At 36.0% G+C, this 17,725-nt stretch overlaps 1 protein-coding gene across 6 annotated transcripts in view; it reads right to left on the reverse strand.

Annotated features, from left to right (window-relative positions):
- Positions 1-9,944: 9,944 nt before the first annotated feature.
- Positions 9,945-17,725, reverse strand: part of LRRIQ3 (leucine rich repeats and IQ motif containing 3) — a 218,557-nt gene continuing 210,776 nt past the window's right edge. For all 6 annotated transcript variants that reach the window (XM_082686579.1, XM_082686578.1, XM_082686580.1 and 3 more), the window contains one exon: positions 9,945-10,255. In XM_082686579.1, the coding sequence (XP_082542705.1) occupies positions 10,099-10,255 (157 nt within the window). In that variant the 3' untranslated portion in view covers positions 9,945-10,098. The remainder of the gene's footprint in view (positions 10,256-17,725) is intronic.

Here is a 17,725-nt window from a genome sequence, read left to right on the forward strand (position 1 = left end):
CAAACACAGACTTATGAGTACACACAGAAAGTGCATTTTATGATGTGTTGAGTTTTTTCTACATATTAAGATTACTTTGTAATAGAGACCTTTATTCATGTCAATATTAGGTGAGTGGGGCCAATATCTACAGATTTCTGACAGACAAGTCAGCCATTTTCATGAGGTTCAGCTCATGTCACAGGTCACATGTTATAATCTGAGGTAAATCAGCTAAACAAAAACCTGCTCTGATGGTTTTTTTTGTTTTTTTTTTGTTTTTTTGTTTTTTTTTTTTTGGAGCTCAAAGTCCTTGGCCCTTCAAAGAGAAGAAAACCAATGTCAGTGTGATACGCAGTAGCTTTCCTCTTTCCCGAAGTACTTTACTCCGTGAATTATAAGGGTTGTGGCTTGACAGTGGCTGACATTTTCATAGATAGCCTGACCATAATCTGTATTCTGGTTAGCAGAAGAATGGTAGAAGGGGAGAGAATAGGCCAGGAAAAGTATAGTTATGCATGCAGGTAGTGTGTTAGGAACTCTTTCCAAAGCTATGATAAAGTACTTCATTCTTTATTTAAACTCTCATAATCACTCTTCTTCTTTATCTAAAGAACCACATTTTTAGAAGAAGCAAAATTCTAAAAAAAAAAAAAAAAAAGTCAGCTTTCAAGTTTGTTTTTCTTTTCCCCCTCTAAATGTGGGAAAGAAGGGAGAGTAGGAGGTTTTTGAAATTACCATAAATGGGGCTTTTAACCTAAAAGTTGATTCCTCAGCAGAACAGTTGAGATAGTTAATTCAAAGTATAGAGCAGAAGAGTGTTTTCTTCTTGAAATTTTAGTGTTACTAAATGCCGTTATCTCAGTTTTATCAGTCTATAAAATATATTCATTAATCTGTTGCCCTTATACAGGTCAGAAAAATTTTTATAAACAAATACTTTAAAAGTTAATCCTTTGTTCTTGAAACTATGCCAAGGACTAAATAATATACACAGAAAATTAAAAATATCCTTCTTTCTTGATTTTTTTTGGCACTGGGGATAAAAAATAAAATACAGGAAATCTACAGTCAAATAGATGGAACAGCATGTAATTAATTTGATGTATTTCTATGAAACAAGTATTACAATGGAGGTGTACACAGAAGAAATGTAAGAAAAATCCCACAGAGTATGCCCCTTGACTCTAACGGGAAATTCTGCAAACAGAAAAGGGGATAAGAGCATACCAGAAAAGGAATGTGAGAATTGTGACTAATCTGATATTTGGAAAATTGAATTGGGAGTTCTGAAGGCAGGAAAGAGCTAGAAAGATGGGAACCAGCAAAATCATTAAGGATTTTTTTTTTTTCCTACCAAATGAGGATTTTGACTTTATCTTTTAGGAATGGGGACCAACCAAAGAGTAGATTTGCATTTTAGAAAAATATGCAGGATAGATTTGAAGAAAGAAATAGTAAGAACTAAAGTAAACGTTGTCATTGGAGATTCAGAGAAGGGGATTTTCAAAAGCAGAGATAAAAAGATGGGCTTTTTCTGATTATATAAGATGCTAAGTAAAGAGGGATGTTAGGGATGACCCAGGATAGGTCCTGAAAGGAAAGGCAGTGGTTTCAGTTTGTAGCTTGTTGAACCTGAGCTCTATGGGGGAGCATGTGCAGTAAGTGATTAGACATGTGTTTGGGCTCAGGAAAGATGCTGCTAGGATCTGTTAGAATATAGGTGATGATGATAGAAAATATGGCCCTGCATATTGGCAATCAAGAAACTTATATAGACAGAACATTGTAGGTGAAGCGTGAGCAACATCAACATTTAAGGAAAAAGTAACAGGAACCTCTCCCAGAAAGGTCAGAAGGATAAGGAAGAACCTGAAGACTAGCCCATGGTGTCATGGAAGCTGAAGTGAAAAATAGGTGTCAAAGAGGGAAAAATCAATAGTATCCAATGTTTCCATGAATTAGCCTATAGGAAATTATTAGTGATTTTAGTGAAGGTGTGCTCATTGGAGTGTCATAGGAGGGTATGGAAGTTTTTGATTTTACAGTATTGATATGTAAAACACAGGAGATAATGTTTGAGCATTTAAATGACTTGAATTGCCTAAGATGTATATTTAGAAGACAAGGAATCAGTAAAGGTGACACAAGGAACATATGGAAAACTAGAGCGAAGAGGGAATAATTATTCAATCATTTCGACATATACATTTACAATATTTTTTTTTCAATATAAGCAGTTTTTCTGTTCTTTTTTGGACGTAGGCTTTATAAGAGTCTTTCAGCTTACCCCAGGGAACACTCAGTAAATCTCAGCTGAGTAAGACATCAGTAAATGATCATTGAGGACCACATATGGTGTATAGGACTCTGCCAGAAACAGCTGGAATTGGAAAGGTGGTGACATACATTTCTGATCCCAAGGATTTTAGAAACTAACTGGGGAAATTTAACAAGTAGACAGATGACCAGAATATAAGGTAAGATGTAGGCCATGGGGCTATACACTTGAACTACCATTACTGACTTAATTTGTTTCCTTTGATTATCTGCTTCTGATGTATCGCCTTCAAATTTACCACAAAAGTTAAAAAATCATAGCACTGAAGATGATCGATAGTAATCATTTATTAATATAAATATAAATATAATAATTAATAAAACAACCATTATAATAATCTAGCACTTCTTATGGCTCTGGCCCTGTTCTGGGTGATTAAGATGAAAAACCTATGGTGTCAGTTTCAGAAATATTCATTTACATGTGAAAATTAAGGTTTGTTGAGATGAACTAAGGGTATAAGAATTCTTATTATTCTTACACTCTTATTATTCTCACCGAGAACATTGCTAGTGAGAGCACTAAAGATACTCACTGGAAGGATATTAGGTAACTTAAGCATCAACAGGAGAGGGGTGCTGGAGTGGCTCAGTGGGTTAAGCCTCTGCCTTCGGCTCAGGTCATGATCCTGGAGTCCTGGGATCGAGCCCCACATCAAGCCCCACATCGAACCCCACATCGGGCTCTCTGCTCAGCAGGGAGCCTGCTTCCCCCTCTCTCTCTGCCTGCCTCTTGTCTACTTGTGTTCTCTCTCTCTCTCTCTGTCAAATAAATAAATAAATAAATATATTAAAAAAAAAAAAGAATCAAAAGGGATCAAACTTAGAAAATGGGTAGAAAGCAAAGGAAGCTGTAGCAAGAGTCCAGGCTTAGCAGTGCCACAGAAATGATTATCTTTTGGATTGTTAATACTAGAAATTTGTTGCTGCCACTATTGAACTCTTAATGTCATCATTAATGACTTAATTGTCTCTGGTGTATCACTTTTTCAGGATTGAAAGTGCTAACATGAATATCAAATAGCTAACTATAGAAGCTGGGGTGAAACTTCTTTGATTTTTCTAAATTTTGTGTTGGGACATGGGTCTATATCTCAAAGCATGACTTGGCCAAAGGTTATTTCCTCAGAAAAGGAATTCAGATGATTTAGAGACAAAAACAAACAAAAGAACTTGACAAATGTCCACCTACATCCTTCTACTGATAGCAACACTTATTCCCCCCAAAAGCGGCCCAATTCTAATGTAAGTATTCATTATACCCACCAAACAAAGTATACATCCAAATCTTTAAGGGAAATAATTCAAAGTCTCATTAGTTACTACATCTGACTTGGGAATCCAGAATCACTATACTATATACATTACTCTAGTTCTCTTATGATATTACTTTAATATTATACATATAAGGACTAGGGTAAATGGAGAGGAAGGAAAAGAAATATTATACACAAATATATTTATGACACAACAATGTAAATAATAGAGGTTGTGATCTTTATTTTTGCACATACAGTTGACTCTTGAACAACATGGGAGTTAGAGGTACCGACCACCCAACATAGTCAAAATCCATGTATAACTTTTGACTCCCCAAAACTGAAATTCTAGTAACCTACTATTGAATGGAAATCTTAATGATAACATAAACAATTGATAACATGTATTTTTGTATGTAATATGTATTATATAATATATTCTTGTGATTAAGAAAGCTAAGGAAAAGAAAATGTTAAAAAAAATCTTAAGGAAGAGAAAATATATTTGCAGTATTGTACTGTCAAAAATCTGTGTATAAGTGGATCTACACAATTGAAAACCAGGTTGTTCAAGGGTAAACTGTATTGATGAGACAGAGTTAGAATGTATGACTACCTCCTATACCACCTATTAGTGTACCTGTCATCAACACTTCGCTAGAACAGATTTCACCTGGTAGATTTACCCACTCATTCCCAACAAATGGGCTCTTGTTTGTGAAGTGTTGCCATAATCTTCTGTTACCTTTGGCTCTACACATAGCACTTAAGATGGCTTGAGCTCTGTCCATATGCTCCCATGCCCTATTTCTCCTTCATAGAGACATATTAAGAAAAGGAAATTTGTCAATTCCCAGCTTAACACATGGGCAGCCACCTAGAGAATCTAGTCAGCATGAAACAAAGAGGTCACATCATAGGAAAAATTTGGTAAGAACTTCTGGTACTGCTGCCATAAGAAACTAGTAGCTGCCTCTTCTGGAATGCTGATGCTGCAAAAGAGGTTATCAACCATCTCTGTCTTACACATATAGGTTATTTCCATGTCTTGGGTATTGTGAATAATACCACAAAGAACATGGAGATGTGGATATATCTTTAAAATACTTTTTTTTAAAAATTTATTTATTTATCTATTTATTTATTTATTACCTAGAAGTAGAATTTCTGGATCATGTGCAAGTTCTATTTTTAATTTTTTTAGGAACCTCCATATTGTTCTCCATTCCCACCAATTTCCATTATCTCCAATATTGCACAAGAGTTCCTTTTCTTCATGTGTTTGTCAGCACCTGTTATCTCTTACCTTTTTGATAATAATTATTCTACCAGGTATGAGGTGCTATCTCACTGCAGTTTTTATTTGCATTTCCCTACTGATTAATGATATTAAATACCTCTTCATGTATCTGTTGGCCATTTGTACGTTTTTTTTTTTAAATACCTAGTTAAGTCCTTTGCCCATTTTAATCAGATTATAAGTATCCCATGCTTTTGAAAAGTTTGTATTATGACACTTTGTTTTTATAAAAGACTTATATTTCATTACTGGTCTGTTTGGATTTTCAACATCATGATTCAGTCTTGATAAGTTGTGTGTTTCTAGGAATATATACATTCATCTAGGTTGTCCAATTTGTTTGTTTATTATTATTCACACTACTGTTATTAACCTTTGTATTCCTGTACTTAGCTGTAAAGTTTCGTCTTTTACTTATAACTATTTTTTTGAGACCTTTCTATTTTTTCCTTAGTAAGTGCCTAGCTAAAGGTTTGTCAATTTTACCTTTGTAAAAAATCAACTCTTAGTTTCATTAATCTTTTCTGTTCTCCTATTCTCTATTTCATCTACTAATCCATATTCGTTCCTTTCTTCAACTAACTAGTTTATTCTTATTTTTCTAGTTCTTTGATATATAACATTATGTCATTTGAGTTTTTTTTAATATTAGAGATATATAGCTATAACTTTTCCTCTTAGGGAAGCTTCAGTTTGTTACAGTTTGGTGTATTATATTTTCATTTCCACTTTTCTCAAGATCTTTGATTTTCCTTTTATTTTTGATCCATTGGTTGCTTAGTTGTTTCTTGTTTAATTTCTGTGTATTTGTGAATTTTACTTCTCTTTTACTCTAAGATTTCTAATTTCATGCCATTGTGTTTGGAAAAGTTAATACGGTTTCTGTCTTCTTGAATTTGTTGAGACATGTTTTGTGGCCTTTCATATGACCCACCCTGGACAATGTTCTTTGTGCACCAGCGAAGAATGAGTATTCAGCTGCTGTTCAATGGAATGTTCTATCTAAATCTGCTGAATCTTTTTTATCTATAGTGTTGTTTAAGTCTGCTGTTTCCTTATTGGTATACTGTCTGGTGATTTTTCCATTGTTGTGAATTGGGTATTAAAGTCTTCTGCTATTATTGTTATTTCTTCTTTCAGTTCTGTTAGTATTAACTTTATACATTTAAGTGCCCCAGCATTAGGTGAATAAATACAATCAGGGGTATGTGGGTGGCTCAGTCATTTGGCCTCTACCTTTGGGTCCTTGGATCAAGACCTGCATCTGGTTCCCTGCTCAGCTGGAGGCCTGCTTCTCTCTCTCTCTCACTCCCCCTGCTTGTGTTTCCTTTCTTGCTATCTCCCTCTCTATCAAATAAATAAATAAAATTGTAAATAAATATTTACATTGGATCTTATATTTTATAGATCTAGGCATTCTATTTCTTGATTAGAGAATTTAATACATATACATTTAAAGTAATTATTAATAGACAAGGCCTTATTATTGTCATTTTGTTAATTTTTTATTGACTGCAGTTCCTTACTTCTCTTGCTGTCTTCCTTTTTAACTTCTTGTGGTGATATAGTTTGATTCCTTTATGTCAACCTTTCTTGTATCTACTACAGGTTTTTCCTTTGTGGTTACCATGAGGTTTACACAAAATATCTTATAATTATAACATCTTATTTTTAAGCTGATAACAATCTACCTTTATTAGCATACATAAACTCTACACTTTTAATTATCTCTCCACTCACATTTTAGGTTATTGATGTAGTTTATATCTTTTTTATATTGTATATCTATTAACAAATTATTGTAGTTAATAATACATAGCCAAAATAATAGACTAATCAAATAATAGGAAGAAAACTTTTATCTGAGAACATATTTAGAGTTCCTTTCTAAGCTTGTCTTAATGTGATTACATGAATGAATGTATATTTGCATAATGGCCTCTTTTCTCCTGCTGTTATCCCGTCCCTCTGCCATTTCCCCCTCTATGGAATGACTTTTGTTAGCCTCTGCAATTCCTGGACTTACTCCTGTTGGCAGAAAAATAAGCAACTTTAGGAAAATTTTTCTTCAAAATATGATATAAATGTATCAAAAAGACACCAGGTAAATCTCAAGAGAATGAATCATTTCTCATTAGTTTATGAAATGTTTACTGCCTTTGTACGTAAGTATCACTACCATGAACTGAGTGCTTTGTTTCTATATCTCATCTATGTCTCTCTTATGTCATAGCAGTGCAAAACTAGAAACTGTATGGCCCACAAATCCTACAATTTTACTAACTGGTAGTGAAAAAGTTTGCTAACCCCTGGGATACACTATCAGTAGACCCGAGTTTCCATATTTATATTCTCAGTGTTAGTTTCCTCACTATCCAGGAAAGCCAAGAGCGTATTTATTGGGATTTTGTAATAGCAGCATCCTTACTTTGAGTACCAAGTTCTCTGTTGATTAAATCACTATTAACTGCTGACTTAATGTAGTCAGTTGTGTTACAAAAACCTTATCATAATTGAATTTCCTTTGGATCAATTAAGGAACACAGTAGGTTTTCTTGATCACACTATAAGCCATGATTCAAGAACCTATGCTCTTTTCACTTTGTAGCTCAGTCATTTTTAGCATGTTTTCCAAGGTGGTGAAAGAAAAGAAAAAATCATGGAGGACAGTGCATGGTACATACCTGTAGAGCTGGAAATCATTTTTACTCAGATTTCATTGGTCAAAATTCAGTCCTGTGCCACAATTAACTGCACAAAGAAGGCTGAAAAATATAGATTAATCATGTCCTGAAGAAATAGGAAATAAGTTTGTTGAAAAGTCTGCCAGTCTCTGACACAGAGACCCTCTGCACATAGAATTTATAGGGCTTCATATTTAATAAGATGTTGTACAGTAAAAGAAAAAAATAAAATGGGGCACCTAAGTGGCTCAGTAGGTTAAGCGTCTGCCTTTGGCTCAGGTCATGATCCCAGATTCCTGGGATCGAGCCTTGCATCAGGCTTCCTGCTCAGCAGAGAGTCTGCTTCTCCCTTTCCTTTTGCCTGCCACTCTGCCTACTTGTGCTATCTCTCTGTCAAATAAATTAATAAAATCTTTAAAAAAAAAAAAAAAGAAAGAAAGAAAGAAAGAAAGAAAAAATACCTTCTACTGAAGCAGAGAGCCCAATGCAGGACTCGATCCCAGGACCCCAGGATCATGACCTAAGCAGAAAGCAGAGTTTTTAACCCACTGAGCCTCCCAGGCGCCCCTTTAACATATGATTTTAAAGGTACTTTAATGCCTTCCAAGTCTAGCATGCATTTGGAAATATAGGAGACATACTAAGTCTAAAGATAGAAGAGATACAGATTTTTGATTCTTCAAAACAGTAAGGTCATTAGATTGACCTGGGATAGAACTTAAATAAAAAAAGAGAGTTATAAACAAAAAAAGCATTGTATGTAATATAATATCTGCCTTAGTACAAAGTAATAGAAACACAGAGATAAGTAAAATGTTTTTCCTTTAAGAAGCTAACAGTTGGGTAGACAGAAATAATCAAGGATGTTATTGATAACCTGTTATGTGATAAAGGTTATGAAAGATAAATAGTATAGCATAGTAGAATAAAGGAAGGTCAACAAAACTTCAGTATAGTTACTGATTCAATAAATAAGTTATATCCAAATATATCAGGCAAAATTCTATTTCTTGATGATATCTGTCTCTCCTCAAATCTTATATAAATAGATAACAATTCCTCCTATAGCTAAATAGAGAAGACTTCTGCCTTCATCACTAAACATTTACCTTTATGAAGTGCTTACTGTATAGAAGGCATTGTGTTGCTTTATGTGTTTTTTCCCCTCAGTTAAGTTTCATAATAATACTATATGACATGTATTATTCTTCTCATTAAATTCCCCAAAAATATGTATTATTTCCAAATATAGAGAGGAAAACTAGGATATCATAGAGATTATCTAACTTGTTATAGGAAACTATATCTGTCATGTTTTTTACCACTTCACACTATCTCTCTTTGGTTTTTGAAGAATAATTAGAAATATTAGTATGAATTACTCAATTAGTTATTTGTAAAACAGCATACTAAGAGCTGGTGACATAGAATTAAATAGACAGCTATTATTTTATCAAAATTAGGAAAACACTACAAACATATTTTTAGCAGTCCAGCATAGAGGCATAACTGAATAACTGCTATTTAAAAATACTTGATTTTTGAAAATTTACCATAGACTAAGAAAATTCGAGAATTTTTAAAACAGACATTTAAAAACTTGCATATATAACTGATGAGTATAAGGAGAGATATTGAGTGGCACTAGTTACACTGTATTAAGTGAGCATGTCATAATAATAGACATTTATTTTTCTAGATAAATGAAAAAACTATTGAAAATTAACTTACACTTTACAAAGGAAAATTATATCTCCTTTATATCTTTCTTCTAATTTTACCATGACTGTGTATTAAATAGACTTAACATTAACATGTATACTATTTCTGTATACTTTATAATCACAATTATATAATTATATGTCTTCTGTCTTTCTCTACTCTCTTCCCCCAAATGTATGCAAAAGGCAAATACATCAAAAGTAAATATATAAAAATCTTATAATCACCAAGGAAGCCAAAAGGAATGCTTAATTTCCGGTTTATGTTTGACATTTTCTGAATTTTGATAAGGATATGAATCACTGATATAATGGTGAAGATTTTATTTTGAAATAAGAAACTCAGAAATTGTTTTAACAAAATAAATGAAAAATATAATTAAATATATGAAAGTACGTAATGAAACTAATCAAAGTACACAGTGTCTTAATAAAAGTCAGCAGCTGGGGCAAAAATTACTATGCTAAGATTGCCAGAGAAACTGAAAATAGCTTTAGGGTAACTATACTTGGGATATGAAGCAATACAATTAATGCCTTTGTATTATTTCCTGAAATAAATTAAATAAGTTTTAAATGTTCCTTGGACATCTGGAAATATAAGGAACCTATTGGGGGTGTCAAGTTAACTTGATTCAAATTAAATTATGATCAACAAGAAAACAGTTTAATTATTGTTTATATTTTAGAAGATTTACATACAAATCCATCTTGTTACATAGAATGTTTCTTCTTTCATAGCATTATTTCAAAGTCCTTCAACTAAACATATTAGCCATAATTCAAAAGGACCACAGATGTAACCTGGCATTGGTTCATTTTGTCACTCCTCTGGGAACTTGAAAGATGAAATTCGTTTTCATAATTGCAGCTTTTGTTTTAGCATCTTCAAATCTTTCACAAGCTTTTTGAAAGGCAATCATATCAAAAACAAATTTTTCTTTACAGTGTTTTTTATATGTTTCTTGAGCCCTAAAAAGAAAAAAAAGTAAAGTAATAGAATGAGATACTTTTAAAAAACAAAAAGTGTAACAATCATTCAGATTATTAATGATAAGTAGATGCTTTTAAAACAGACATACAAACGGGAAAAAAATTAGAACTTCACTTATTGCATAGAATTTTATTATATCAATAATACTTATAATTTATTTAATAAATAAATACCTATAATTTATTTAATAATATTTATATTATTTCTAATATTTCTAAGATTTCTATTGGTTGTAACAGAACTTTCATAAATCCTTGTTTAGATTCTCAACAAGGCATCTAAACCAGGCTATGCTAAGATGTTCAGAATTTTGGGGGCTCCTGGGTAGCTCAGTTGGTTAAGTGTCTGCCTTTGGCTCAGGTCATTAAACACAGGGGCCTGGGATTGAACCCTTCATCAGTATCCCGGTTCAGTGGGGAGTCTGCCTTTCTCTCTCCCTCTGTCCCTCCCCTCTGCTTGTGTGTGCATGTTCTCTCTCTCTCAAATAAGTAAAATCTTTTATTTTTTTAAAGACTGTATTTATTTATTTGACAGAGAGACTGAACATGCAGGGGGAGGGGCAGGCAAAGGGAGAAGGAGAAGCAGGCTCTCTTCTGAGCAAGGAGCCCAGACACTAGGGACTCCACTCCAGGACCCTGGTATCATGACCTGAGCAGAAGGCAGACACTTAACCAACTGAACCACCCAGGCATCCCTAAATAAAATCTTAAAAAAAAATTGCAAAACATTTATTTAAGCCTCACTATATCCAAGTTTTTTCTAGGATGCTGTTATGGACTGAACTGTGTTCCCACTTCCAACCCTCAAATTCATATTGAAGTCCTAAACTCCAGTACCTTAGAATATTACTGTATTTGGAGATAGGGTCTTTAAGAGGTAATTAATTTTAAATGTTATCAGGCAGATAATATGAGTGGTGTCCTTATTAAAAAGATAAGGAGACGCTAAGGATATGAACAGATAGAACAAACATCATATTACAACATAATGAGAAGGCAGCCAGGGAAAAAAGATCTCAAACCTGAGAAACCAAATTTGACATACCTTGATCGTGGACTTCTAGCCTTCAAAACTGTGAGAAAATAAATTTATGTTGTTTAAGCCACTCAGTCTGTGGTATTTTGTTATGGCAGCACCAGCAGACTAATATAGACTCTAAGTTGGGAAAAGGTGAATGAGGTTACCCTGTCAAAACTAGAAAATGTTCTGGTCCTTACAGGATTTCACTCATTCATCCTCATTCATACATTAATTATGTATTGTAATGCCCCTAGATGCTGGAACCATAAAGATAAATATGACATAAGTATGAGAGGTTTATAGAAAGTAGAGAAATAATGAATACATAAATAATATTTTAGTGGTATAATTAAAGCACTATGTAACAATACAAGGATGGCATAATGAAAAAATTAGTAAATATAATCTGAAGAAGGGGGTAAGGAAAGAAAAAAAAGACCAGATTTGAAATAATCCTTGAACTTAGTCTTGAAAGATGTGTATTTTTTAGGCAGAAAGTATAAGGGAAGAACATTTCACTCATGTATGTTTGTTTAAATAGCATGAACAACTAAAATAAAGGCAAGATAATAGCACAGCTTGGCATGCTCTAAGAAGTGACAACACTCTAATTTCTGAGACAGTGGAACAGATAATTCTGAAGAAACAGACTTACAGCATATCATAGAACTCTTCAGTTATATTTACATATGTGGAGACAAGATGGCGGAGAAGTAGCAGGCTGAGACTACTTCAGGTAGCAAGGGATCAGCTAGATAGCTTATCTAAAGATTGCAAACACCTACAAATTCAACAGGAGATCAAAGAGAAGAACAGCAATTCTAGAAACAGAAAATCAACCACTTTCTGAAAGGTGGGACTGGAGGAGAAGTGAATCCAAAGTAACGGGAAGATAGACTTAGGGGGGAAGGGCCAGCTCCCAGCAAGCTGCAGAGCAATGGAGCACAAAATCAGGACTTTTAAAAGTCTGTTCTGCTGAGGGACATCGCTCAGAGGCTAAACCGGAGTGAAGCCCACGCGGGGTCAGCATGGCCTCAGGTCCCGCAGAGTCACAGAAGGATCAGGGGTGTCTGAGTGTCACAGAGCTGGCAGGTATTAGAATGGGGAAGCCAGCTACAGAGACAGAGCCAAGGAGTGAGCTCTCAGCTCAGGGTAACCTTGAACAGGTCACAGGCTGGGTGAGCTCAGAGCGTGGCCAGAGGCAAGGGAAATGGGAGTAATTGGGCACTATTCTCTGAGGGTGCACTGAGCAGTGGGGCCCCGAGCTCTTGGTTCCTCCAGACCGGAGACTGAGAGGCCGCCATTTTCATTCCCATCCTCAGGAACTCTACGGAAAGCATTCAGGGAACAAAAGCTCCTGAAAGCAAACCCGAGCTCATTACTCAGCCTGGCCCCTGGTAAGGGTGGTGCAATTCTGCCTGGGGCAAAAACAATTGAGAATCACTACAACAGGCCCCTCCCCCAGAAGATCAATAAGAAATCCAGCCAGGACCAAGTTCACCTACCAAGGAGTACAGTTCAATACCAAGGAGAGCAGCGGAATTCCAGAGGAGGAGAAAGAAAAGCACGGAACTTATGGCTTTCTCCCCATGATTTTTTAGTCTTGCAGTTAATTTAATTTTTTTTTCTCTTTCAATTTCTTTCTTCTGTTGCTAAATTTTTTAAACTTTCACCCTTTTCTTTTTTAACGTTTTTAAACTAGTTTATCTAATATATATATATATATATTTTTCTTCTTTATTATATTGTTTCTTTCTTTATTTTCTTTTTTTAATTCTTTCTTTTTTTTTTTTTTTCTGAACCTATTTTTATCTCCTTTCTCCCCCCTCGCCCAAATTTGGGATCTATTCTGATTTGGTTAAAGTGATTTTCCTGAGGTCTTTGCCACCCTTTTAGTATTTTACTTGCTCTTTCATATACTCCTATCTGGACAAAATGACAAGGCGGAAAAATTCACCACAAAAAAAAGAACAAGAGGCAGTACTTAAGGCTAGGGACCTAATCAATACAGACATTGGTAATATGTCAGATCAAGAGTTCAGAATGACGATTCTTAAGGTTCTAGCTAGGCTCAAAAAAGGTATGGAAGATATAAGAGAAACACACTTGGGAGATATAAAAGCCCTTTTTGGAGAAAAAAAAGAACTAAATTCTAAACAAGTTGAAATCAAAAAGGTGATTAATGAGGTGCAATCAAAAATGGAGGCTCTCACTGCTAGGATAAATGAGGCAGAAGAAAGAATTAGTGATATAGAAGAACAAATGACAGAGAATAAAGAAGCTGAGCAAAAGACGGACAAATAGCTACTGAACCACGAGGGGAGAATTCGAGAGATAAGTGACACCATAAGACGAAACAACATTAGAATAATTGGGATTCCAGAAGAAGAAGAAAGAGAGAGGGGAGCAGAAGGTATACTGGAGAGAATTATTGGGGAGAATTTACCCAATATGGCAAAAGGAATGAGCATCAAAATTCAGGAGGTTCAGAGAACGCCCCTCAAAATCAATAAGAATAGGTCCACACCCCATAACCTAATAGTAAAATTTATAAGTCTTAGTGACAAAGAGAAAATCCTGAAAGCAGCCTGGGAAAAGAAGTCTGTAACATAAAAAGGCAAAATATTAGATTGTCAGCAGACTTATCCAGAGACCTGGCAGGCCAGAAAGAGCTGGCATGATATATTTAGAGCACTAAACGAGAAAAACATGCAGCCAAGAATACTGTATCCAGCTAGGCTATCATTGAAAATAGAAGGAGAGATAAAAAGTTTCCAGGACAAACAAACACTGAAAGAATTTGCAAACAACAAACCAGCTCTACAGGAAATATTGAAAGGTGTTCTCTAAGCAAAGAGAGACCCTAAAAGTAGTAGATCAGAAAGGAACAGAGACAATATACAGGAACAGTCAGTCACCTTACAGGCAATACAATGGCACTAAATTCATACCTCTCAATAGTTACCCTGAATGTTAATGGGCTACATGCCCCAATCAAAAGACACAGGGTATCAGAATGGATAAAAAAAAAAAAAAAACACAGCTCATCTATATGTTGCCTACAAGAAATTCATTTTAAACCTGAAGACACCTCCAGATTTAAAGTGAGGGGGTGGAAAACAATTTACTATGCTAATGGACATCAGAAGAAAGCAGGAGTGGCAATCCTTATATCAGGTCAATAAGATTTTAAGCCAAAGACTATAATAAAGAGATGAGGAAGGACACTATATCATACTCAAAGGATCTGTCCAACAAGAAGATCTAACAATTTTAAATATCTATGCCCCTAAAGTGGGAGCAGCCAACTATCTAAACCAATTAATAACAAAATCAAAGAAACACATCAACAATAATAGAATAATAGTAGGAGACTTTAACACTCCCCTCACTGAAATGGACAGATCATCCAAGCAAAAGATCAACAAGGAAATAAAGGCCTTAAATGGCACACTGGACGAGATGGACATTACAGATATATTCAGAACATTTCATCCCAAAAAACAGAATACACATTCTTCTCTAGTGCACATGGAACATTCTCCAGAACAGATCACATCCTCAGGTCTCAGTCGGTATCAAAAAATTGGAATCATTCCCTGCATATTTTCAGACCACAATGCTCTGAAGCTAGAACTCAATCACAGAAGGAAATTTGGAAAGAGCCCAAATACATGGAGACTAAACAGCATCCTTCTAAAGAATAAATGGGTCGGGGGGAGGAGTCAAGATGGCGGAGAAGTAGCAAGCTGAGACGGTTTCAGCTAGCTGGAGATCAGCTAGATAGCTTATCTAAAGATTGCAAACACCTGAAAATCCATCGGCAGATCGAAGAGAAGAAGAACAGCAATTCTGGAAACAGAAAAACAACCACTTTCTGAAAGGTAGGACCGGCGGAGAAGTGAATCCAAAGCGACGGGAAGATAGACCCCGGGGGGAGGGGCCTGCTCCCGGCAAGCGGCGGAGCAACCGCGCACAAAATCAGGACTTTTAAAAGTCTGTTCCGCTGAGGGACATCGCTCCAGAGGCTAAACCGGGGCGAAGCCCACGCGGGGTCAGCGTGGCCTCAGGTCCCGCAGGGTCACAGAAGGATCGGGGGTGTCTGAGTGTCGCAGAGCTTGCGGGTATTGGAACGGGAAAGCCGGCTACAGAAACAGAGCCGACAGTAAGCTCGCAGCTCGGGGTGACCTTGAACCGGTCGCAGGCTCCGTGAGCTCGGAGCGCGGCCGGAGGTCAGGCAGACGGGAGTAACTGGGCGCTGTTCTCTGAGGGCGCACTGAGGAGTGGGGCCCCGGGCTCTCGGCTCCTCCGGGCCGGGGACCAGGAGGCCGCCATTTGTGTTCCCGTCCTCCGGAACTCTACGGAAAGCGCTCAGGGAACAAAAGCTCCTGAAAGCAAACCCGAGCGGATTACTCACCCCGGCCCCGGGTAAGGGCAGGGGAATTCCGCCTGGGGCAAAGACACTTGAGAATCACTACAACAGGCCCCTCCCCCAGAAGATCAACAAGAAATCCAGCCGAGACCAAGTTCACCTACCAAGGAGTGCGGTTTCAATACAAAGGAGAGCAGCAGAATTCCAGAGGAGGAGAAAGCCAAGCACGGAACTCATGGCTTTTTTCCTGTGATTTTTTTTTTAATCTTGCAGTTAATTTAATTTTTTCTTTTTCATTTTTTTTTTCTTTTTCTTCTCGCCTTCGGGTAAAATTTTTTTTTTTTAACTGTTACCTTTTTCTTTTTTAACAATTTTTTACTAGTTTATCTAATATATATATTTTTTCTTTTTTACATTTTTCTCAGGTGTTTTCTTTTTTTAAAAAAAAAATTTTTTTTTCTTTTCTTTTTTTTTTCTTTTCTTTTTTCTTTTTTTTTTTTTCTTTCTTTCTTTTTGAACCTCTTTTTATCCCCTTTCTCCCCACTCACGATTTTGGATCTCTTCTAATTTGGTTAAAGCATATTTTCCTGGGGTTGTTGCCACCCTTTTAGTATTTTACTTGCCCCTTCATTTACTCTTATCTGGCCAAAATGACAAGACGTAAAAATTCAACGCAAAAAAAAGAACAAGAGGCAGTACCGAAGGCTAGGGACCTAATCAATACAGACATCGGTAATATGTCAGATCTAGAGTACAGAATGACAATTCTCAAGGTTCTAGCCGGGCTCGAAAAAGGCATGGAAGATATTAGAGAAACCCTCTCGAGAGATATAAAAGCCCTTTCTGGAGAAATAAAAGAACTAAAATCTAACCAAGTTGAAATCCAAAAAGCTGTTAATGAGGTGCAATCAAAAATGGAGGCTCTAACTGCTAGGATAAATGAGGCAGAAGAAAGAATTAGTGATATAGAAGACCAAATGACAGAGAATAAAGAAGCTGAGCAAAAGAGGGACAAACAGCTACTGGACCACGAGGGGAGAATTCGAGAATTAAGTGACACCATAAGACGAAACAACATTAGAATAATTGGGATTCCAGAAGAAGAAGAAAGAGAGAGGGGAGCAGAAGGTATACTGGAGAGAATTATTGGGGAGAATTTCCCCAATATGGCAAAGGGAACGAGCATCAAAATTCAGGAGGTGCAGAGAACGCCCCTCAAAATCAATAAGAATAGGCCCACACCCCGTCACCTAATAGTAAAATTTACAAGTCTCAGTGACAAAGAGAAAATCCTGAAAGCAGCCCGGGAAAAGAAGTCTGTAACATACAATGGTAAAAATATTAGATTGGCAGCTGACTTATCCACAGAGACCTGGCAGGCCAGAAAGAGCTGGCATGATATTTTTAGAGCACTAAACGAGAAAAACATGCAGCCCAGAATACTATATCCAGCTAGGCTATCATTGAAAATAGAAGGAGAGATTAAAAGCTTCCAGGACAAACAACAACTGAAAGAATTTGCAAATACCAAACCAGCTCTACAGGAAATATTGAAAGGGGTCCTCTAAGCAAAGAGAGAGCCTACAAGTGGTAGATCAGAAAGGAACAGAGACCATATACAATAACAGTCACCTTACAGGCAATACAATGGCACTAAATTCATATCTCTCAATAGTTACCCTGAATGTGAATGGGCTAAATGCCCCTGTCAAAAGACACAGGGTATCAGAATGGATAAAAAAACAAAACCCATCTATATGTTGCCTCCAAGAAACTCATTTTAAGCCCGAAGACACCTCCAGATTTAAAGTGAGGGGGTGGAAAAGAATTTACTATGCTAATGGACATCAGAAGAAAGCAGGAGTGGCAATCCTTATATCAGATCAATTAGATTTTAAGCCAAAGACTATAATAAGAGATGAGGAAGGACACTATATCATACTCAAAGGGTCTGTACAACAAGAAGATTTAACAATTTTAAATATCTATGCCCCCAACGTGGGAGCAGCCAACTATATAAACCAATTAATAACAAAATCAAAGAAACACATCAACA

This window comes from Mustela nivalis, assembly GCF_964662115.1.
Source record: "Mustela nivalis genome assembly, chromosome: 10".
NCBI classification, from domain to species: domain Eukaryota; kingdom Metazoa; phylum Chordata; class Mammalia; order Carnivora; family Mustelidae; genus Mustela; species Mustela nivalis.